The sequence below is a fragment of the Amphiprion ocellaris genome, chromosome 7 (genome assembly GCF_022539595.1).
Source record: "Amphiprion ocellaris isolate individual 3 ecotype Okinawa chromosome 7, ASM2253959v1, whole genome shotgun sequence".
Taxonomy (NCBI): domain Eukaryota; kingdom Metazoa; phylum Chordata; class Actinopteri; family Pomacentridae; genus Amphiprion; species Amphiprion ocellaris.
This window is the reverse complement of record NC_072772.1, coordinates 32,234,338-32,258,999: the sequence shown is the minus strand read 5'-3', so window position 1 is coordinate 32,258,999 and position 24,662 is coordinate 32,234,338. Positions and strand designations below refer to the sequence as shown.

Here is a 24,662-nt window from a genome sequence, read left to right as displayed (position 1 = left end):
GTTTCTGGGTATCAGCCAACTACAGCTCAAACCCACATCTCAACAGACAGAACAACACACTGTAATATTAGGAGATTTGAATGAGGTGCAACACCTGACATTTGGACACAAAGCATGTTTTATCAGAGTAAGAAAGAGCTGCAGTGCTGTAGTCATTTAAAACGCCTGCACCCTGCTAGTAGCTGTCTAACAGGATGGACAGATTCTTGGCTCTGCTTTCCTTACATAAATTCATTTCCTAATTTGATCCATGTGTGTTTGCTGCACAACTCCAGCAGCTTCTCTGGGTAATGGGTTGTATTTACTGTACATAATATAATTACTAGAGTTCATTCGCTTGGGCTGCACTACAAAATTTAGAACATAATTTAGTTTACATTTTCCTAAAGGTCTGTGTGGTCTTATTTTGGTATACTGTACGTATCTGAAAGTCTGGATAACAACTGGGCAAAGAGGTGAGTACACAAGACCAGAGCAGGACCAGAACGGCCAAGATTGACAACCTGGTTTATTATCATTTGAATGATCTCAAATAAGTTGTATTACTTGACTTGAGTCATCCATAGTAGAACGAAAAATTACAAATGTTCCAGAATTTTAGCCCATTTTGAGGCCCTTTCTTGTGTACAGTTTGAAGGCATTTGTTATTTCTGTTGAAAGCATGCTTATATAGTGCATAAATATATTCCCCATAAGTGTTTTGTACCATTTTGTACTTTTCTAATACCCTCTTTTATTGTAAATACCAGCAATTTTGCACCTTGTTATAAATACCAATAATTTTTGCAACTTTTTGCAAATACCAGCATATTCGGCATCTTACTGCTAACTCGATTTGCATGGTAATTGTATGTTCTTTAGTGCATTGTTTCCTTATCTATCTTGAGTGCAACATGTGTGAGCTACTGAATACCTTCAATTTCCTGAAGGTGATGAATAAAGTATCTATCTATCTATCTATGCAAGTTAATGCAGCCCTGTGCAACACTCTTTGTTATTGTACAATATGCACAACTGAACATAATGTTCAGTTTTCCTTTAATGAATGGGCAAAATGAATGAGTTCCAGCTGTTTAATGTGGCTCTGTGCATGGATGTTTAAAAAGAACAAGCGCCTTTGATCAAGCCAGCAGACGAAAAGTCAACAGGGATGTCCTTTTGTATCCACACAGAAGTGGTGACACTAACGACTAAACACACAGTGAATGTGGTTTCAGCAAAACAGTGAAACAGTAGAGCATCATGGTGATCAAACATGTTGCAGAATCACACAGAAAAGCATAAAAACAACACTGGATGTCCAAGACTAAAATGACAACTGGTGAGTCAGCCACTGTGCCAAAATCCATAATTAGACCCGTCAATCTGGACCTGTGGATGCCTCATCATTTTGCTGAGTTAAAGTCGCTGCTCATCCAGAATCAGAACTGCACGCTGAGCGTTTCACTTCCTGCTGACCACTAAACCTTAACCTGTCAGGCTGCTGTCAACCAATCAGATCGGCAGGATGCTGAACCGCTGCCTCGGCTGACAGGTGGATGTCACCGTGGCAACAGCATTTAAAAGTAAGCCTTGATAAGATAAAGGGAAATTGAAGGTTGGGCTTCTCTTTGCTCAGCAACGGGAGAACAATGTGTCTGAGTGTTTCTGTGGAGAAAACAACACAACAGTAGCAACAGCAGCAACAGCAGAGGACACATTTCTCCTCGGCATGCTGGTTTATACTAAAAACACAAAGTCAGAGCAAGACACAGATGTTTACTGGGAGGAAAACTGCAGCGACTGAGGAGATCTGAAACAAATGGAACAAACAATAGAAAAAATGAAGAATTCTGCAACCAAACAAATAAATCACAAATGTTTTATGCAGAAAAGAAATGAGCTCGATGGTTAAACCTCAAATTACAGACTTTGATGTGAAACACCGGATGTAAACATAACTTTTGTTTGAGAACAGCAGGATAGACGATGTGTATCTACTTGTCCTGACATTTGTTCAACGGGGAGTTTACTGAAAAAAAAGCTCCACAGCGCCGAGCCATCTAAGTGTCTCTATGAAGGAGTGAAGTCACGTTGAGTGAAGTGTAAGTTTGCCACAAACAGGTTTGTCACAGTGTGTTTTAAAGCTCAACCAGGGACACGAGGAAAGAGAACAATCGCAAAAATGTGATGAGAGCTTTGCATGTGTGCGTTTGAAGCATCTGAAGAAGACTAAAAGCTTAAAGAGACGACTGATCCGAGGACCTGGCTGCTGTCTGTTGTGTCCCCGGGCAGCTGGAGGCCACCAGGCAGGGTGTCGGCGCTCAAATAACCACATAAAGGCCCACTTGTTTCTTGGACTGTGTGAGTTTGTGTATGTGTAGCCTGCCAGGAAGATGAGGCGTGGTCCGGTTCTAGCCAATGGCAGAACAAGATTGATCCAGACCCAGTAATTAGAGCGGAGCATGCTGGGTAGCTGGCAGCCGGACAGGCCGAATAACTGCATCTAAAGCTCGTGTGGCGGCTGTCCGAGTCACCGGGTTTCCAGGGAGAGGGAACGCACAAACAGAGCACTCATTAGCATGCAGCACTGACTGTTTTGTTGGCATTTTCTGCCTGCCTGAACACAATTCAACACAATGGGCTGTTGTAACAATCACAGGGAACTAATGAGCATCAATGTTCCTCTGAGAAATCCATCATCATGTCAGAATTCTGCAGGAAAACCATCAGGATCCTGCAACTCTTTGTAGAGAGCTTGATGAAAAAGTCCTTGGATTTCAAGCTTCTCCAGAAGTTTCTGAGCTCTTGCAGGCTCAATAGACATTTGCTTTGACATCTGCAAAGAGTTACAATAACTGATGTGTTCCATTTCTCCAAAGATTTCAACATAAACCCTTCCTGCACCTGAGATTCATGTTTCATTTAGGGTGAAAAATCATAACTGCTGTTTTGCAGTGGCATTATTATGCTCCCAGTGTTCAGAGTTGAAGCATCAGGGTTCAAATTAAACTCAAAATCTGCAACTTCTCACTGTCCTCCTCCTCTTAACCACTCACTGGGCAACTCATTTTCATTGCAGCTGATACTGCAAGGTTTAAGATGACCAATCCAAAGCTGACTTTTTAAACTTTTTAACAGTCCATGTGGCTGCAAAAAGACTTCAATTCTTGTTTTTGCATGTAACAAATCAAAGTATAGTTTTATACAAATACTACTTGGTAATATTGCAATCTTAAACTTGACTTTTCACAATTTTGTCCAAATTTCTACAAACTATTTGATTACAAGATAACAGTGACTGCAACAGATTTCCTGTCAAATTCAAGAGGGGAGAGACTACAGTGTTACAGCCGCAGAGCAAATGGATGTTGAGGTCTGACTAATGGGTTGAACCCCTAAACTGTGGGCGCGGTCGAGTGTGCATCCATTTCCAGATCCATTACGACGGAAGCAGTGCATTAGCGAAGTTGACGGACACCAACACATCTGATTGTCTTCACACGTTCCCCCAGTTCATGCTAAAAGACTGAACCGCTACACTGGACTAATTTACTGTGGAAATTCAGTGGCAGGCACTCAAACAGAGGAAAGAGTTGATCGATTAAAGGAAATTGCAGTGTTTTCAAGATGATGTAGAATTTTTTTATCATTTCCTTGATCTGGATTTGCATCATTTCACTTTGGTGGAGAGAAAGTCAGTTATTCTTTTTGTTAAAGCCTGTATTTCTTATGAGTGTAATGTCAGGTCCACAATTTTAGGCGTACATATGATTTTGTTGCAAGTTTTCAGTTTAAAACCCCCCACCACATTTCATAAATACGAAAGGAAAATGACAAATATAATTTAAGCAATACTCTTAGATTACCCAAACTAAATGTGAAATTTAATTCATATTAAATGAAAGGAAAAGCTGTTACAGTGATGTTAAACTGTTTAATGGTGGTGCAAAATGCTTGTCTGCAGCCAGAGATGTGGTCGATACATCTGTTGCATGTTAAGTAGGAGATCCAATCAATGCTATCGGTGTTTTTGCAAGCTGAGCAAGTTCAAACAGCGTATGTCCCACAGCTCCTGTAGCCTCCTTGTCTTTACAGCATTTTGCATGTACTCTTAAGCTGCTTAAGAAGCAAATTAATTAATCAGAAGTCCTTTAAAAGACCTTAAAATGAATGTCAGTTGAGTCACAAAAGTGCACCAGGCCAGGCAGCTCATGTGAATAAAACTTTAGCAGTTTAAAAAGCTGGATGTGTGTAATATTCTCATCATGTGTGTGTCCAGTAAAGCAGCAGCTCTGCCCTGTCAGCATCAGTGTGCTTTAACAGAATTTAAGTGACACATCTGCTGAGCTCAGTGTGACTGCTCGTCTGTCTCCTAACATTAACTCATCCTGTCTGTGTGCTTTCATGTTTCAGAACAGGACAGAAATGTGACGTGTCTGTTTGTTTTCTCCGTCACCAGAAGCCTGATGACTAAAGAAACACTGGCAATACTTAAAAAGGTGCAAAAATTGAGTCTACAAGCGCACACAGAAACACACTTTCAGACAAAAAGGTGCCACATTTAGAAAAACTCTTTCCAAAAAAGTTCCAGATGCACAATGTGATCCAATTGAACGTAACTAAACCCATGTGTGTTGAATTAAAAACTGGTTTTACATAACAAAGTTCAACCCACTACTTTTCCTTCCGCGATCGAACTCCACAGTAAAAACAATGGAGCTATTAAACCGTCTTCTCAGAATTACATAATTTAGTATTTTTCTGCTTTGTCCTGGGACCCTGCCATTGGATCCACTGACACAGCTGGCTCTTGTTTCTGTTTTATTCATGTTACTGCTCCTCCCCACAGCCCTGCAGGAACCCACTGCATCAAACGGGTTTGCGTGACAACAGTTTCAGAAGACAAATACCCAACTTCCTCAGGCTGTCGAGAATCTAGACCCAAACAACTGGAGACTGTGGAAGCCAGATAAACCAATAATCTATTCAAATACTAATCAAACAGTAACTGAGGGACTAACTGGGTGTGACGCTGAAAGCACTAAAATTAATCTAATTGACTTTAAGAGCTAAATATGCATTTTGTGAGTTGCACTTTCCATCTGGTCATTCATAGACTAAAGCTACACACTTTCCTTCACAGATAGACATTGCATTTTGTCCTATGAATCATTAAGACTTCTAACAGCCCCAGTAATAAATCCCCTCTGATTACAGTCTGCTGCTTCTCTGTGGATCATTAACTATGTATTGTAAAACAGCCATTTACCTGGAAGATCTCTTCATGTCTGCAAGGTTTCCGTTAGAATGAGAGTCAACAGAGAGAGCAGTCAGTCCTGTCCAACAACCACAGCAACACACCGACTTCCTCCTTCCCTCAGCAAACTTTTAGCTCAGCCTGAAAGCTTCGTTCGTCCAACCAGAACACACTTCCTAACCGTGCAGACACGCCCCCTCTGCACCGTGGCCACACCTCCATTATAAAAACAAAGTGGTGGAAATTTGACCCATCAGCAGAAAAGATAAGAGAGAGGGAGAGAGGAGAGGAAATGAAGGAAGAAGTTTAAAAAGTCAAAGTTTGGATGAGAAAAGTAGCAAAAACTAATTTTAAAAAAAGAAAGAAAAAGGGGTGCAACTGTACAGATTATAGTGACTGAAAGAAGAGAACTGGATGAAAAATTAGGAAAGGAAAAGATGGATTTGGAGGAGAGATAACATGCAGCAAAAACACAGATTGAAAATAAGAAAAACTGTAGAATTTATGTGCTATAACTAATAATAAACTTCCTCTGTTTGTTTATAGATGACAAAGGATCCACATGTTACATTGACTTGACTGACAAATACAAACTTCAGTGTTTAAAGCTCTAATGCTGCAATAAATGGCTCAGTAAGTGTGAAACATAAATCATGGTGATATCTGGAAATTAAAGGACTGTGGAGGTCTTATTAGGTTTCACTTTTATTCATTTTGTTTGTTTAATTCTCTTTTACATTTTATTCATTTACATAATTACATGGTAATTTAATTTGCTATTTATGTTTTTATTTATTTGCTATTGTTATTACTATTATTAGCCTTGTCTTTATAGTTTTACCCTCTTTTGTTTTTATTCCACTTGCTTTTTCCTTAATCGGATATGGCATTTTTGCTTTTATTATTATATCTGGTGTTGCTGTAGTGTTTTATATTGTACTTTTTCTTTTTTTTTTTCCATATTTAACTCCATTTCTCCACTTTTGCTTCTCTGTTTTTTCCTCTGTTTGGACTGATGAGCCTTCTGTTGTTCAATCATCTTCCTAAGTATCCTTCTTTTCTTTGCCCTGTCTGGAAAGCACTTGGTACTCCTTGTCTTTAAAACGTGCTATATAAATAAAGTTATTATTATATCACCTTCACACGATGAGACACAGGAGACAACAGCTACTGTGGATGAAGGTGTAACACAGAATCTCTCTCTGCTCATAAACACAATCTGAATAACTGAAGCAACACACTTACACACACCTTAGTATGACTGTAGATGTACTGTATATGTACTTAATTCATCTATGAAAGGTGTAAGATACTGAACCCACTGCAGCAACTAAAAATAGCTTGTCTAAATACTATCCATTTATAGAATAAATATAGAATAGAATAGAAATACTTTATTGATGCCCAAGTGGAAATTCTGTTGTTGTAATACAAATATAAGAAATAAGAAAAATATACTAAAGTACAAAATGCACAATAAAGTGTCAAATGCTGAATATAAAACATAAAGTCAATGAAGAAATTAAAGCCCTGTAAAGTTATTTAATTAAAATTAATTAACTAATTTACGTTAAAGTATTCCAAACACATTTGATGGTATTTGACAGTCTAAAGATGCTGTTGCAGTTCATTTAGGTTAGCATCTGAACTTTACTGACTGGTTCCATGTCAAAAAATATGCCTATTTTCCACTGTATATAGTTTTTGTTAATGCCAATATATTTAAGACCATTTTAATACGATTTATGAGGGATGGATCTCTTCCCAACGTGCACTGCAAGAGAAGCAGGCAACACTCTGGACAGGTTGCCAGTGTGTTAAATATCCAAACTATTTATTCATTTTTCTGACTTCTGGCTGGTACAGCATGGCTTCCTACTGACTGACTATGGTTGGTCATGTCCATTTACAGTCAAACAGACAGACAGACAGATACATCAGATGGATATGACAGCTCATTACAGCAGTCTGAGTGACCCACTGACAACCCTGCTGACCTACAAATGCAGGCTTGGAGCTTGTTAAGCGAAATGAGGACTTTTCTCTTTCTTTTCGTGGCATTGAATACTATATGAATAGTATAACGCTTTTTGTCTCATTTTCCTTCCATCTTTTTTGCTTAAAATGACTGGCAATTGTTTTATTTTAGTATCAGAGTAGTAAGGATCATTCCATAGATATATAAATATGACGCCATCCACCTTTTGCCGCCAGAGGAGCTGCTGGAGGAGGTGGTTCGACTCCGACTCTCCGCTGCCATCTCTCTCCTCACCAGGGTGAGCTGCTCTGTGGACATACTCTTTCTGAAGTGGGGGAAAGGAGAGAGTTCGTGTTTAAAATGACCCCTTTTTCACCCGTAGACACCAAGAATTATAAGTAAGGTAACGTCCCTAGATTCTAATCCCAAGATTACATATCTGCTGCCAGTCACTTAAATCATCCATCATCTTTTCAGTTCTGTGTTCAGAGAAATATGAAGAAGATGCAATAAACAGGCAACAAAAAGACACATTATTGCAAAAATGATTGAATAAATATCTTGTTTTCTTTTGTTGCTGTCTGGAAATTGATATTCTTTTTTTTGATTTCTTCACTGTGTCACTTTGTCTCCAAAGAGGCTGTTTTTTGTTTCCACCTTTACTAAAATGTCCGTTTTACCTTTGCATCTTTCCGCTGAGATTAAATACAAAAACAAGAGTATCAACATACACCAATCCTGTTTTCCTTTTCTAATCATACCTCTTAATGGACTGCAGCACCTCTTTCTTTGGAGATGAAGGGGAGGAAAGGAGGCGTTTCTGTTGGACGTAACCGTTGCTCAGAGGTCTGGAGGGAAGAGCCTGCAGCAGCTGACGCACTGAAACATGACAAACTATCATCAGCTTCATCCAAGGAAGAATTAACAGATGATGTTGACAGCAACATGTGGATAGCGTAGTGCCAGTAATGAGCCCACAGACTGCAGGGAAACTTTAATATGTTGCTTCTGGATATTTGCCAAAATCGGACATTTCGATATTTAGAATTAGAGGACTATGTGATTTTGACATTCATATCTGTTTTACTTTCAACTTCAAGGCCTTTCAACAAGTTTTACTCTTTTCATTCAGTTATTTTTTATATTTTTGACAAGTGGTGGGCCATTTTGACTGTTGTAATTTTGTGTAAGACTTTTTATATTCAAATGAGGTGTTGTGTGGACTGTTTAGCACCATTAGTATGAAAGCCATTCATTTGGGAAAAGATAATATCAAATCAAATCAAACTTCTTCGTACAGCACGTTTAAAAACAACCTGAGCTGAATAAATTGCTGCACATGTTATCGGACAGGCACCAAAAAAATATGTGCAAACCTTAAGACAACATAAACCTGTAAAATGAATTAGTAAAATTAAGTTAAAAAAAATATGAAATCCTAAAGCAGGCAAAAGGAAACTAGAACTTGAAAGATTCATTTTTAACATAATTGCTTTGTTAGCATTCAGGAACTACAGCACAGATGATGTTTTCACTGAGATTGATGGAACATGTTAAAGAATCGTTGCTAAAATGTTGGTGGACGTGGTTATCTTTGGAATATGAACACAGAAACAGCAGCAACATGTTTCAGCTTTACAGAAATACAATAATATGTGATGATATGCATTGATGACTGATTAGGAAATAAATGAGCTGGAGATAAATGTCCAAAATGATTTTAAAAAATGTCTCTTGCCCACTCTTTCCCTGAAAGAAAGAATGTTTTTGCTCAATTTCAAATGAGAAGAAAAGAAAACACAAACTTGACGAGTGACATTATACAGTGTAAATATCTTTTTTTTGTTATATACAGAATAATATAAGCAGGAAAAGTACTGATTGCAATGTGCCATTTTTATCTATGCATTCATTTCAGCCTGAGAATGCTTTTTGACAGTGTAGGAACAGGCTGAGGTGTTTGTTGTGAGTTTACCAGCCAGCTTTACAGACCTTTGGTTGGTGCTGCTGAACCTGTAGTGGCCAGAGGTCTCCTCCCTGCATGGGAACCTCCCGGTTGCATCCCCTGGTTGTGCTCCTCGCAGTAACCCAGCCGGCGTAGAGCGTCGGCCAGAGCCGCCTTCAGCAGCTGGATCTCATCCTCCTGCAGCTGCAGCCGCTGCTCCAGGTGGGAAACCCGGTCCTCCATGTCCATGTTACTGCTGGCCGACACCGTGTCATCTGGACGGGAGGAGGAAGGGTTTTACTTTAGTTTAACTGAGTCTTAAAGCTCATATTACAGATCTTAAGGGTCACAGTGGGAAATTAAAGTGTCTACTAGCACAGCAATGAGATCAGTAAGTTAAAACTTAACACAAAAACATGTCACATAGAGTGTTAAACATTATCACAGAAAAAACACCCATCAAAATGTTTGATTGAAGGCTGGTGTTATGAGTATTTAGCAACACTGATGGCTACAAAATGTAGATTAACAAGTTGACTTTACATATTAGAGAACGGAGATCAGACATAGTGTGAGAAAGTGAGAAAAAAGTGCAAAAAATGCAGTCATTAAAGCCCAACAACCACCAGATAACTGCTGCCTGGATGTCTGAACATCATGGGTGTCACAAACAGCAGGTATAGGTGAGTGTTATGGATATCTGCTGCTGCTGCTTTGTGAATCAGTGGTTTTGAGTTTCCTGGAGGGGACAAAGCTCCTAGTCTTGACTGGTTTTAATAATTCAGAAACAGTGTATGAGTGTGAGTCAGAGAGAAAGATGGAAAGAAGAAGGAAGGAAACAGACGAACCACATAAGCCCAAGCAGACTGACTGGTAGAGAAGAAAAAAAGGAAGAAGGATCGAGGTTCAGATAGAGAAACAAAGCTTTGTTTTATTCATTACAGCTTTGAACATTAAGATTTAAAGGCGACTCGAGGAGGTTTCAAACATCAGATGCACTTAAAACTAAATACTTTCACTAACAGTTCGGTTCCACATGTTGCTAGTACCATTTGTAACTTCTTGTTTGTGTCACCATCACTGACAACTGTAGAGGGCAGTAATGCAAATGAAAGAAAAAGACTGAGTAAGCATTTGAAGATATTTAATAAAAGTTACAGCAAATGTTTCAGGAAGAATAAATTAAACATTAAATTACCACCTTTCTGGGCTACTTTCAAAGTTTTACCGTTTAATTATCAACACACACAGCTTTGTTTAAATAGTGCAGCTCCATAAGCAGATTGACTTACTGGTTAAAACTCAAAGTAAAACATATTCCTTTAAAATTCTGATTTGCTGCACATTTATTTGATACTGGCTGCATGCTTTTTCCACTGACTTGTGATGCTGCAGATGAGCTGCAGCCTCCTCACATCCACTCAGCCTTCCCTCCTCTCATCTTGAACTCTTTCCAGCCTAATCGTCCACCATCCTCCCACCCAACCACCATTACATCACCAGATTATCAAAAGGCAAACTGCCCAGTGCAGATTATTTATCTGAGCCACACATTAACGGATTACAACCCGATAAAGTGGAAAACAAGTTTCTGGTTTAACAGAACATCTCAACTCTTGACGCACTGTCCATTCTGTCATGACACCTACTGCAATCACACCCCCATGATCATAAATATAGATTTTCCATTCAGACGTGAGTTAGAGCTTTCAAACTCTTACAGCCACAGAGACAGAGGAGGATGATGATTATGTCTCATTTAAAATATATATATATATATATAATTCCTCTACATTTCCTGATATCTATAGGTCTTCTGTTGTGTTCCTCATAAAGCTACAGCAGATATCAGGTAAATATCAACAATCAAAGCCATGTGTTGAGATGGAGGTTCCTCAGTCAAAGCTACATATATAGCAGTTAAATATTATTTTCTGTATATTTTTTCAACCTTTATTTTGTCAGTTTAATTGTCCAAAAGCAGGGTGTCATCCCAAAAGTATCCATTGCAAATTTGAGGTGAGAATCCTGCTGTTCAAAGATTGTGTTATCCAGAAAGACGAAAGAAAACTAATTTTAAACTGCATTTAAAACTTCGGCATCAGCAAGTACGTCTTTATCAGTAGACCCCTGGTCTGAAATGGAAATATTTGCTGTATTCTCTCTTATATCAAATGATACAGAAACCACTCTGAGACTGAATAAAAGTACTGTATATGTAAGTTCTAACACTGAAAGAGACACTGACTTAAAAAAAAAAGCTGAAAAAACACTGAAAAAGACAATTGTTGATAACATGCAATTAAATTTTGTTTATCCGCGTTAACAAGTCACATTAATGCCACTGGTTTAGGTCAGATCGACTTAAATCATTTGACTTCTCTGTAATTTGCTGCTGTAATTTAACTTCAAGAAAAGTTCACTTGGATATTCAAATTGTTGCAACTTAAGCATTTGCTTCATCTAAAAGTAAAATTTAAAGCACAATTTCATCACTACACTTGCCATTCTTTCTTTTTCTTTTTTTTTTAGGCAGTAATCTTCCTGAAACAAACTGGCACATTTAAAGAAGCAGTAAACTGGTTTTCCACACTTTTGCTAAAATTGGATCACAGGTTTAAAGGAACAATGTTCAAGTTAATAGAATCCACAAAGTAAACTGCCATCACAGCTGCATCTCCAGCTTAAATACGATTTTTACACTGTAATGCAATAAATAGAACAAACCAGAATAGAATCATAATGAATGGCAACAACTCTGCAGACTATTTAAGATCCACCATGAGTTTCCATCATTGTTCCTGTTATTTAATCAACCATTACACTCATCATGTGGATGCCATTTCTTATTATCAAGTATTACTTAATTGCGGTTACAAAAAGACAACAAACAGCATGCAAAAGTGAGGTTTTAAGGGTCAAACTGCTGCGACACAAAGCTCCCAGCATGTATTAGATCAGCAGTGTAAGCTGATCCGAGGGACACAGGCTGGACTGTTACTGTTACTGTATCACATCTCACAGTCAAATGAGACAGGAAGCGACCAGAAGGAAATCAAGCTGCAGATTTACATACAAATATCAAACTCATGGGAGATTTGCATGAAAGAACTGATCTGTGAACCGGCAGCATAAAGTCAGACCAGCTCAGGCCTTTCTCCATTTTAATAAAAAGATGGGTTGCTTCTCCCCTTTTTCATTCAATATGGCCTAAATGCTGATTCAGAGTCAGTGTAACATTTGAAAATTAAATCTAAAACACCATCTAATAACAGACAATGGACAGAAACCATAGCACTTCATAAGTAACCAGGGAGGAAATCAAGTCCTCGTTTTTACTTTACTCCTTGTGGACAAAATGCCTCTTTTTTAAAAACAGAAAACAGGTGAGATGGTTAAAGCACAAACTGAATAAATGAGCAAGAGAGAAACAAATACAAGAAACAGAAGTGAAATAGGAGAGGACAGAATGTAGGTGGGAGGAGATCCCGGGTGAAAGGATGATGAGGTGGGAGTAGACAGAGAAGGTTGATTAATTTTTAACTTATCATGTTTATCTAAACCGCTGTGACTATTAAATACACACAACTGAGCGGGCAAACAGAGAAAAAATGAGGAAACAAAAGGACGATAACAGTTGGATAATCATAAAGCTGTCATTTGATTGTAAAATACTTTTAGCTTCATTGCTGGGTCATTTGGGTGCATGTAAATAAATTCCCACCAGATATTCAGAGGGTGCTCAAATAAAGTTATCAGAAAGACAACAAACAAAGAATATCTTTATCGTTTGACGTGCACAATGTAGTCAAATCTGTTCGGCGTGCAGCACCAGAAAAAGGTCATGTTGCTTGCCTAAATCTGTGGGTTTTATCTACAGTCCAGAGGCTCTATCTCAGACCTGGCTGGACTTGTCAGAGTCGGATCAGCTGGCATCAATCTGAGCTGAGCTTCAGCTGTACTTAAAGCTCCAATCTTCTGCCAATGTGATGATGTTATGATGTTAACATGCCACATTCAGCAGCTTACCATACATGATGACAAGTCTAGGAAGTAGGTTTGAGCAAATAATCAAAATATTATTGAAACATTGCATCATGGACAACATCTAACAATAAAATATGTCATAACATGCCAGTAAAAATGAAGCATTGTGGTACTACAAAGGTGCTCGTCACACGCAGCAGCAAAGATTCCACCATCATTTTTATATTTGCATAGTGGAAAAAAGTACAAAAAAAATTCCCGTTAAAAGTGAGACTCGTTTTCCAATAATAGTCAAAATAATTGCAATTACTTTTTTCTTCCTGTATATCGTTCAGCCCACTGTGGAAGCTTAGCTTGAATACTGAATTGTAGCATGTTAGCATGAAAATGCATCTAGCATAAAATGTTTACATTTACACAGTTGCATCCTTGACATATTTCTGAATTATCCAATAAACTCTACCACTGTTGTAGTTTATTATAGTGTCAACACTGAACTGAGACAAGCTAACGCAAATAGAATCTACTAATTGTGATCATGTGGTCTTTAAAATGATACCAAATTACATTAAGGTCCTGAATTTTGCATGTAATGTTCGCAGCTTCACTTTTATTGTCACTATGAGAAATTTTGTCCCACTGCCTTCACTGAAATTTGTGAAACATACACATTCAGAAGTTTGAGGTCACTTAGAAATGTCCTTATTTTTGAAAGAAAAGCAGTTTCTTTCAATGAGGATAACATTAAATGAATGATAAATCCAGTGTAGACACTGTTAATGTGGTAAATGACTATTGTAGCTGGAAACAGCTGGTTTTTAATGGAATATCTCCATAGAGGTACAGAGGAACATTTCCAGCAACCATCACTCCTGTGTTCTAATGCTACATTGTGTTAGCTAATGGTGTTGAAAGGCTCATTGATGATTAGAAAACTCTTGTGCAGTTATGTTAGCACATGAATAAAAGTGTGGGTTTTCATGGAAAACATGAAATTGTCTGGCAGACCCCAATTTTTTGAGTATACAGTGTATATTTTAACATTCATTATGTTTCATTTTTCATTTTAACATGCAAACACCAACTATTATAGGTTGTAACATTAAGCTAAGCATGTTAAATGTTACATATCGTGGAAAGAATCTGCACATATGGTGAGAGGAGAGAGAAAGAGCATGGAGAGATCAGCAGGGTTCACCTTCATCTCCTCTGCTGTCAGGACACCTGTTTAAAGTCCTGCAGCGGCGGCTACTTTTCAATTTGCCCTTGAATTATCTCACACACTCACACACACACACACACACACACACACACACACACACACACACACACACACACACACACAATAACAGTGGTTACACCTCAGTGGTGTTTCATTACTCTCCTTATAAACCTGAGGCCACATCTATTTGATATTCAGCAGGCGACACACTCTCAGTCACACACACACTTTGTCTTCCAGGCTAACTTCCATTCTCCATCCCAGCACAGACAGACATTACAGTATCGCTGTTACTTAAAACCAGCTGATGTGAGGCTCAGACAGACATCAGGGAGCAGAATAATAACCAGGAAGGAGGGATGGATGGAACAAAAGAGGGAGGAGAGATGGAGGGATGATGGACGGACAGATATGGATGATGAAATGCATGAAATGGGTCGCGTGTTGCTGCCAGAGGTGGAGTGAAATGGACAATGTGAGGTCGCCGTGGGGCAAGGAGAAAACTGAAGGCTGCTGAAATATTCATGCTGCAGGGAAGTGATGGTGAAGGTGGAGCTGCTCTCGCCTACCTGCCATCGTGCCACGCTGAGAGCCTGGTCACTCCTCCTGTCAGTCAGACACTCCTCAGAGAAACACCCAGCCAGTCCGTCAGTCAGTCAGTCAATCGGTCAGTCAGTCAGTCAGTCGCTTGCTCCACTTGCTTACACTATTTCCTCCCCCACAGGCTTCCTGGACTCTCCCCTCCCCATCTGAGATCACTCTCTCCCTCACAAATCATCTCCCATCCTCTCCCATTGAACCACTCCCTCCTCCTCCTCCTCCTCCTCCTCCTCCTCCTCCTCTCTCTCCCTCTATCCCCTCCCCCTTTATCCCTCCTTCGCCTTCCACTTTTTCCTTCACTGGCATCCCTCCTCCTTCCATCTCATTAGCTATAAAGCAGAGGGAGCTGAGGCAGAAGGGGGCGGAGCTTGGCTTAGGGCCCCACACACACACACACCCACAATAACACACACTAACACAAACACACACTGCACCAGCATCAGCATCTGTACAGCCAGGCACCACCAGGAAGAGATGCTGCAGAGTCAGACTCTGGGATCAATGACACTCACACAAATAAAAGGTTACACACCAACATACCATTCCAGTAAACTGAATATACAAATAAAATGAAAAGAAATGCAGAAAATGACCAAATATAATGAGACATTATATGATCATATGAACTCTACACCAGTCAGGCTGATTCTGGATAAGTGTGGGGATTTTTTGGTCAACAAATCCGATAATAAATGGATCTTCTAGTTAAGCTGAGCTCTCACAGCAAGAGTTTTTACAGATTTTGAAGTCACATTGCATCACACCCACAAGGAGAAACTTCATGTCTGATACAACTAAATGGCGGTTTAGTAAATCTACTACAAGATTTAAAAATAATGTTGCCTCACTAACTCCAGGATATTATTATTGTGCCAGAGGGAGCAAACATGGGAAAGCAGATGTAAACACAATGGAGACATTGGTGGTGCAACAATTTGCAGTAATGCTAATACTAAGTGGAAAAAAACAAAAGCAGCAATTAGTCTGGATGAGAAAACATTTGGGGAAATACAGTCAACACAGTTTTTAATTTGTAAATATCAAACATGTTCGATGTTATAAAGGCGGCCCCAATGCAGTTTTTCAAAGCAGCTTTTGAGGTTTAAGACTGGATCTGTAAAGCTCTAACATTACCAAACAAGAAAAGCACTCAAAGAGCACAGTACTCCGCCAAGGCTGCTCAGTCGTCATATCATTTCCAACGGCTGAAATCTTGAAAAAAAATCATGGCAGAAATTAAGGCACCGTAGAATGTGGCCATTTAATAAAGCTTTAGCCACAAACAAAATGACCTTGTGCCGAGCACAAGCGTGTGTTTTGTCTGTTTATGTTATGTACAGATACCGAATTGCTTGACCTAAATATGTAGCGGGCGGCAGGAATTGATGGGACTCTGAAACACCCCCACAATTTAATCAATTGTTCCTTGTATCATTTCCGACGGATACGTCCCAGTAAGTCTGCAATGGTCGTTTTGTAATAGGATCCCAATCATGTGATCATCAGCAGGCAGCTGTCGTAGCGTTCCCTTGTTGTCATAGTTACAGTGCCGCTATCTCGCAATGATACAGAAATCTTTAACAAATCCATGGATCCAGACTACAAGTTGCATCACTGTCAAAATCTAATCACTTGGTCCTTGTGTCATTTCTGAGCTCCCCTGAAAATTTCATCCAAATCTGTTAGTCTGTTTTTGAGTAATGTTGTGAACAAACAGACAGACAGACAGACAGACAGACAGACAGACAGACAGACAGACAGACAGCGATTATCACATAACTTCGCTGAGGCTCCGCCTCCTTGGTGGAGTAATAAATTGGGCCAAACTTTGGATCACACTAAAAACTAAACACTAAACGGGGGTAAATATTCCTAAAACTCCAGTAGTGTGAGCCCAACTTTAGTCCGAACAGCCAAAGCTCAACTGTTCTACATGGTTCACTGTCAAAAACACAATAATGAGCCACATTGTTGTGTTTGGTGACATGTTCCTTCTTTCAAACCACTAAATACAATGCAAGAGCACAGATTGTGTATTAATCCTCAGCTGAAAATAATTCGCAACAAATGCCATATTTACTCAGACTTATGGAACATTTGCCAAACTAGTAAAAAAAATCCAGCTATTTAGGGAAATTATTGAATGTTTTTTAGGAAAATGACCCATTTTTTTTTTAGACCCGTGTGTCCACTAGTAATCATTATTGTGCTGCTGAAAGCCAGAAACACTATAAGGAAGCAAACTGTTGGTCTGTTTATGGAGTTTCCTGACAATAACAGTGATACAGAAAATCAGAGGTCACTGCAGCAGCACTACATTCCATTTTAATTCTTAAATACACCACTCTTACCAAATATAATTGTTAAATCGGCTTAAACAAAGAGTGGCCGACCTTATTGTTCTCTCAGCTTAACTTTCCACTAATACAGTCAGATAAATCTCACTGGTAATTTCTGACGGATTATTATAAAATCCCACAATCCCTCATCTTACAAAATCCTCTTTCAACATTTTACTTATGAGCTGAAAACAGGCTCTTCATCCCTTGGAGACGCTAAGTTTTCACCAGGCCGCTAAGTAACGCTTTTTTTCATTTCATCAACACTACATTAGTGGATCGCAGCTGTGCAGCGGCACAATGCTGCCGTGATTGACGGATGTCGTTGCTGCAACACTCCCCAGACTGCCTCAGACGTCATTCATTTCAGGCGTGAGCTGAAGGAACAGACTGTACTCTGCAGTTTGCTCACCGTCTCGTTACACTGTAAATGTGGGCCAGATGTCATTACTGTGCTAATGTGTGTATTTTCACGGAGATTACAGCTGCACAATCCAAGATTTTGTGACTGAAATAAACCACTCCTTCAAATAAGAATGGTAGAAATGGATTTGCAAAGGGAAAGCTTCAATAAGTCCACTCTTTTTTCTGGCATTACTAGGAGATATTGTCCACACCCAGCTGGTGAGTAAATTAAATTAGCCCATGAAATAGAAACTGAACATAAAAAGCTGGACGCAGCAGCAATAACTGTACCTCTGAAACCTCCTGCAAACAAGAAAGCAGAGCACTGAGGTTTATTATGAGGCTGCTAATTAATTAAATCTGTGTGCAGATTGAAAAGAAATAAGCAATTGTGAATTTATTGCTTGGTTTCATGCCACAGAGTCCAATTTTTTACATATTTCTCATATGTTTTTGGACAAAAAAGTATATATGATCCAAAAGATGCTGATACAGTTTTCATTTAGGCTATTTATTGAGCTCTAAAGTGTATTAAAGAAAGCAGCCTCTTCCAAGTGGGTGGAATTTCCATCCACAGGATCATTTAGATAATAAACAACCAGGCGGCACTGGAAAAGATAAACTGAGTCCTTTTATTGCCCTGCATGACCCGAACATCTGGCTGCACCGTCGTACAATAAAACTGTAAATAAATAAAGAATGCAGACTGTATTTGGTTGAAGATGTGAGCAGGTGTGAGAGGATTGGCATCTCTGGTTACAGCGAGAGGACAGGTGGCAGATGAAGACAGACGGACAGAGTTAAAGAAAAGGAAAGACAGGAGGCGGCCGGGCTCACGCAACAAAGAAGTAAACAAAGAAGATGATTGATTGAAGCCCAGTCGATCGTCTGAATGCAAACATGGTTTACTCTGTTGCTACTCTGCAGTCTTGTTAGCTTCCCTTTACCTGCATCTCACGAATGGGATTCTCAGGTCTGATTCACACTTTACACGGCCCCATTTTCAATTTTCTGATCACTATCAGCACAGTTTCCAATGTTTTTTTTAAAATTCTAGTATCACAATCCAAGAGTAAATCCTGTGCTTTATCCTGCAGATCAGCCTCCTCCTGCTTTTAGGAGTCTGCCAGTGATTTATGTCGTCTCTCAGCACTAGGAGCACCTTTTCAATTACATCCCCTGAAAATCACAACCCCAAAATGGCTTAAATCACCTTCATTTCTGTGTCCCTGCATGAGCACGGCTGTTCTAAAGCAGTGCTTCATTACAGCTTCAACCCAGGCTCAGAATAGCACCTGTGAAGTAATAGATTTCACAGGTTTGCACCCTGTTGTGTGGCTGTGAGTGTGTTTAAATCAGCTCTATCTGGTTGGATGGAAACTCTGCAGCTTCTAACAGCCTCAATGGTAAAGTGACAGAACAGGAAGAGGTCAGACATAGAACAGAGATTGAGTTCAGCCTAATAAGAAGCTGAATCCCTCCCAGCTGCAGGCACTGTGACCTCTGACCTCTGAGAAGGCCAAGGCAAGCAAAAGGAACAAATTTGTCCTTTAGAGAATCAATGCAAAGTCTGTCAATGTCAATGCACAGGCTTGTTTTCTTACTGACCACTTATCTTAACCTCATATAATTCTAAATTAAACCTTTGCCTAAATAATCACAATTTCCTGCTGATTGTTACACCAAAACACGCCTCATTTATGTACCTGTTTAAACAAAGGATTGAAGTTACTGAATAGACTAAACAATTAATCGATTTAAAATTCAAATTCACAATTTGGATCAATGCAAATAACAAATTAAAAAGGTTGTAATTTAGGAAATATGCTATGCAGGAGAGTTGAAACTGTTCTGTTGATGGTTTTACAAATTTTTGCAGACTTTCTGGTGTGAAAGTCACACTTTTGATTGCACTTCAGAGTGAATGTTGAACTGAAGCTTGACTTCAAATTGCAATATGTGTCAGAAAAAAATGGATATATTTTCCCTGATATCTTTATTTTCAAGCATAATTCAAGCCTAATTCAAAGCTTTTAATGTCCTAAAAAGAAATAATAACCATGTCATTTTCACCAGGAGCTAAATCTAATTTTAAAAAATCTCTAATTTTGCAGACCGCTGACAGTAGAACTGATTGAAATGCTCTTAATTTGAAAAAACAAAAAGGCACATATTGACATATTTTTCAAAGCGAAGGCCAGATAGGAAGCTTCAGGCATTATGCACTTGACAAAACACAAAAAACCTCCCAAGTTAAGCAGCTGCCCTCCCTGCAGGACCAGCTGTCGCTCAACAAGCTGCTCCTCTGACACTCATATGACACTTTTTACTTTATTTTTTTTAATGCAGCTCATTAAATCACCTGACTTTAACTCCTGTGAGCCTCACTGAATAGATCCTGTGCATTTGTCCTGCAGTTTAAATCATTACGGGCTGCAGGAGGCTTTTGGACCAGAACGTTCACCCAACAGTTAGATCGTGGAAACATTCCAGCTCTGATCCTACGACCCCTCGCTGTCTCTCCACCTGCTGCTCAATATGGCGTCTGAAGTTTAACAGACTGCAGAGACGCTGTGTCAGTCACTTCCCTCACACAGCATCAGTGCACCTGTGTTAGAATGATCATATTTACATCTCAAATGGCTTCTACAGTCGCAGAAACTCATCATATACAATCCTCTACTGTCACCGGGGATCATCTGGTCTGGCAGCAGCAGCAGAAGGATATTTGCATTATATTTGTAAAGATACAGACACACAAAGCTGCAGAAATCATCATTCAAATATGGAAAATGGATCATATTCGAAAGCTAAACCTGCAAATATTGCAGATTTTATGATGGCACCCATCATCCTTATGTGTTCTTAGTGCGACAGGAAGTGCAAAAATGTTTTGTAGCTGTTGATTGGAATGAATTCAGTCACTAAAAAGACTAAAAAAGGTTAGAAAAAGACATGACCTTGACATGTTCCCCTGTCTAAATTTAAATTATAACAACAAAAAAGCATCAACATCAGAAAATAGTGCTGAAAAATGTTAAACCAGACTGGATAAAAACTAATTCCTTCACAATATACTGTCAAACCAATGGTGGGAAAATAATTATTTGAAATATTACCAAATACTGAGAATTGTTTTTTTTTTTCATATACTGCTGAAAATGTATATCTAGATTTAAATAAATTCACCAGATTATGTGATGTCACTTACACTTGTTTAACAGAAATATTTTCATCTATTCTGCTAATAAACAGCTAAAAAAAGGAAAAAAATGCTGCAGTTTGTGAATCTTTTAGCTATTTTTCAATTGAAATGCAAAAAAAAAAAGTGTTAAAACAAACCAAAAAGTACCCATTAAATGAATAAATCTAATGGGATAGTGATGCATGCATTTATAATATGATGAATTTAATGACATCCACATCTAATGCATTCAATCAGGCTAATTTGCACCATATTTACATTTTTTTTTCTCTCTCTCTGTGTTTTTCTTATTTGGGTGATATTTAGTGAGACAGCTCCTGCACGTAATCCTTCACAATAAATGCAGCAGCTCTGTGTTTTGTGGCTGATTGAGCAGCTGTGTGCAGCTGTGTGGAGACTCGTGTTGCTCACCGTTGTTGCAGTACTGTAGCAGCAGGTTGCTGCTGTCACACAGGCTGCCACACGAAGCGATCCTCTCGGACATCCTTCCCTCCTCCCTCGGTCCTCCTCCTCTCCGTCCGACTCTCGCTGCTCTCTGCCGGCTCCTTTGTCCTCCTCTCTCCCCCCCTCCGTCTCTTCTTCACGCCGTCGCCCCGTCCAGTCTCCCCCACATTCAGAAACATGCAAACACACACACACTCACACACACCTTTACCTGCCTCAATCCTCCGCTGCTGCTTCACTACGTCAAGCGAACAACATGCAATAGGGAGCACTTCCTGTTCTGGATTTCACAGTAAAATTCACACAGTCGCTGAACGTTTACTTCACAGATAGATAGATAGATAGATAGACAGATAGATAAATAGACAGATAGATAGATAGATAGATAGATAGATAGATAGATAGATAGATAGATAGATAGATAGATAGATAGATAGATAGATAGATAGATAGATAGATAGATAGATAGATAGATAGATAGATAGATAGATAGATAGATACTTTATTAATCCCTGGGGAAAGTCAAGATTTAGAGATCTTATGGTAATTTAAGGCCTAAAATGATAATATAAATAATCATGACGTTTTAATTTTCATAATCGTTCTCACTCTTCTTTCCTCTTAAATTAACATTTAGCTGTACAATTTAAAAAAAATACCACTGAGGCTTTTCCTCCTGTTGAGCCGTTGCCTACAGATGCCTTATTATATCAATAAAATATTCAGACATATTTGCATTTCTGGCCCACATTTACAACCAGCACTGCTCCCAGTGGACTCCACATATAAAAACTGTTATATTTCTCTTAAGTGCAACCTCAACACACTCAAACTTGTGCATTATGAGTATTTTTTGTGTATTTAGAACACTTTATATATTATCTTTTTCTACATATAGAATAATATCTTTTTTTTACTCAGAAGAGATTGTGTAATATCAATAGAATCTCTGCAATATCAGTCTTTTATTTTTATAGATTTCTGCAATATCAATGTTCTGAATAAGTCTGTTTAATATTATTATTTTGCACATTCAGAGGAATCTGAGAAATACTGCGATAGAAAATGTCATCTGCATGTGTGTGTTCCTAGATATGTCAGTGTTCATTTATGCATATCCATCCATATCCCAGGCACATATATGTGAGATGTAGTTCAGAAGTTATTTATAGTGTAGTTATTCATTTAACAATTCACAGCTGTCCCTACGCCCATGTGCATTAATATATACGGGTGTGTGTGTTCCGTGAATCATTTATGTATATGAAGGGTTTGGAAGCAGACTACTTTGTGTAGTTTTTGAGAAAAAACGGGTTTAAAATTTTGTGTTTTTAAGAATGGCCTAACATTCCAGTGTAACACTGTATTTGGGTTGTGGGTGTGATCACTTTGCCACTAAAATCAAGACCATAACATATGACAGAAACTATATAAAACTCAGTTTGGATTTTTTATGGGTTAGACCACTCTGCTTCTAACCCCCTCATCTATCTATATATTTTTATATATCTATTCCTATGAGAGCAAAATAGCAGTGTATCGTCAGATTGAAGGGTGAGTAAGAACAGTATAGGTCTGTGTGTACATATAGATTTTATGTTTTATTTTTGTTATCAATTTTTTTATTTTTTGCAATATCCCTTTTGGTACTGTGATGCTGTATTTTTTTTCCACTGTGGAATCAATCATATCCTTATTTATCTCTTAATATCTCCTAAAAACATAAAATTTTTATGCAATTGCATCCGTCTTCTCTTGTATTCTAAATCAAGTTATTTACTTCCAAGTTGCAGCCTTTTGCAGATGGAGTATTTCCCAACAACCGTGTTTATTATTTTTAGCAGCATTTTGCAGCGGATGTAACCAGTAGGGCTTTTATTTTGAAGAGAGCATCATGTGCTTTACGGTAATAATCTAATTGTCTGTAACTTGATCCGCTTCAATCTGCCTGCGTGCCGCTGTTACTATAGCAACAGCCTCTCCAGCAGCAGCAGTAGCTCGTGATCATTGGAGGCAGCAAAGATTCCGAGAAACAAACTGAAGCTTCATGTGATTAAAACTGGACCGATGGAGGTTTCAGGTTCTCACCGGAGAAACGTGACGCCGGAGTCCGAGCAGAGCTGCTGAATTATTCACCGACGAACTGTTTTCTGGCTCCACCCGCCACACGTGTTGGCAATTCATGCCAAAGACTGTTTAGGAAAAGCGGCAGGTTTAACCTTTGGCTTTTTAATCATTAATGAAGGACACTGACAACAATGAAATCACCTATTTTATACACAAAATGCTGCATTGCTTATAATGACAATGAAGATCGATGGATTTAAAATGCTTATACATATATATATTATACACAGATATGCATTATTTTTGTTGTGAAAACAAACTCTTATACAAGATATCCTCCCTCATTTAAGAAATGAATCTATGCAAAATTACAGAGAATAAGGGTATGTAATTTTACAAACATAAATACTGTAAAACTAACAAACAAATAAATAACAATAACAAATAAAATAATAACAAATGATGAAAATAATAAATAAAAGAAGCTAGAAATAAATAATAAATAAAAACAATAAATAAATAAATATCTGAATTGAAAAGTTTTATCTATTAAGTAAAAATGATTTTTGTCAAATTGGGTTATACTTTGCAAATTTTCTTGTTTTAAACTTCAAATAATTTAATTTTATTTTCGGTTACATTACACATTTAAAATCACAGTTTGTATTTCTAGTCTTTTTAATATTTTTGTGTATTTCAAAAATATTGGGGAAAAAAATTTTACTAAAAAGGACAGTTCCATAAAATTTGATTGATTAGAAAATATTAGTCGGAAATACAACTCTTCTCTTATCATGTGCAATTTAACATATTTTAATTTTACGTAGTTCCTCACTGTGACCACCAGAGCAGTAAATATTTATACTTCCACCTGGACTCTTCAAGACGTCAGGTGAATATGCTTTCCTGACAATAATAAACAATTGCCGATGCCAAAGCAAAACTATCAACAACAACGTGTAAAATAATATAGAAATGTGATTATTACTTCACATCCTAATAAATCTAATGCATTATACGGTTCAAATAAAATAATAAATATAATGAAGTGCGTCAGTTGCCAAATTTAAAGTTTGCTGACAATAAAATACAACTTGAACAGATTTAATTAACTTTGTTCTCTAATATAGTGGCAACTCAAAGGTGTAATTAAAGAAATTAAATTAGAAAATAAAATTCCAGATAGTATGAAACCATATTTACTCTGCAATTCAGTCAAATCTTTAATAAC

The 24,662-nt window shown here is 38.2% G+C and overlaps 1 protein-coding gene across 3 annotated transcripts in view; it reads right to left on the bottom strand.

Moving 5' to 3' along the window:
- The window catches only part of eml2 (EMAP like 2), a 34,312-nt gene extending 12,746 nt beyond the window's left edge, over window positions 1-21,566 (bottom strand). Inside the window, exons 1-4 of one of the 3 annotated variants that reach the window (XM_023292208.3) lie at window positions 21,332-21,566; window positions 9,210-9,437; window positions 7,979-8,096; window positions 7,441-7,542 (exon numbers count right to left, since the gene is read on the bottom strand). In XM_023292208.3, the coding sequence (XP_023147976.2) occupies window positions 7,441-7,542; window positions 7,979-8,096; window positions 9,210-9,437; window positions 21,332-21,404 (521 nt within the window). In that variant the 5' untranslated portion in view covers window positions 21,405-21,566. Of the gene's footprint in view, window positions 1-5,251; window positions 5,383-7,440; window positions 7,543-7,978; window positions 8,097-9,209; window positions 9,438-14,940; window positions 15,098-21,331 lie in introns of those variants that run through there. The other 2 variants (XM_023292209.3, XM_023292210.3) reach the window with 2 other exon arrangements.
- Between the last annotated feature and the right edge of the window lie 3,096 nt (window positions 21,567-24,662).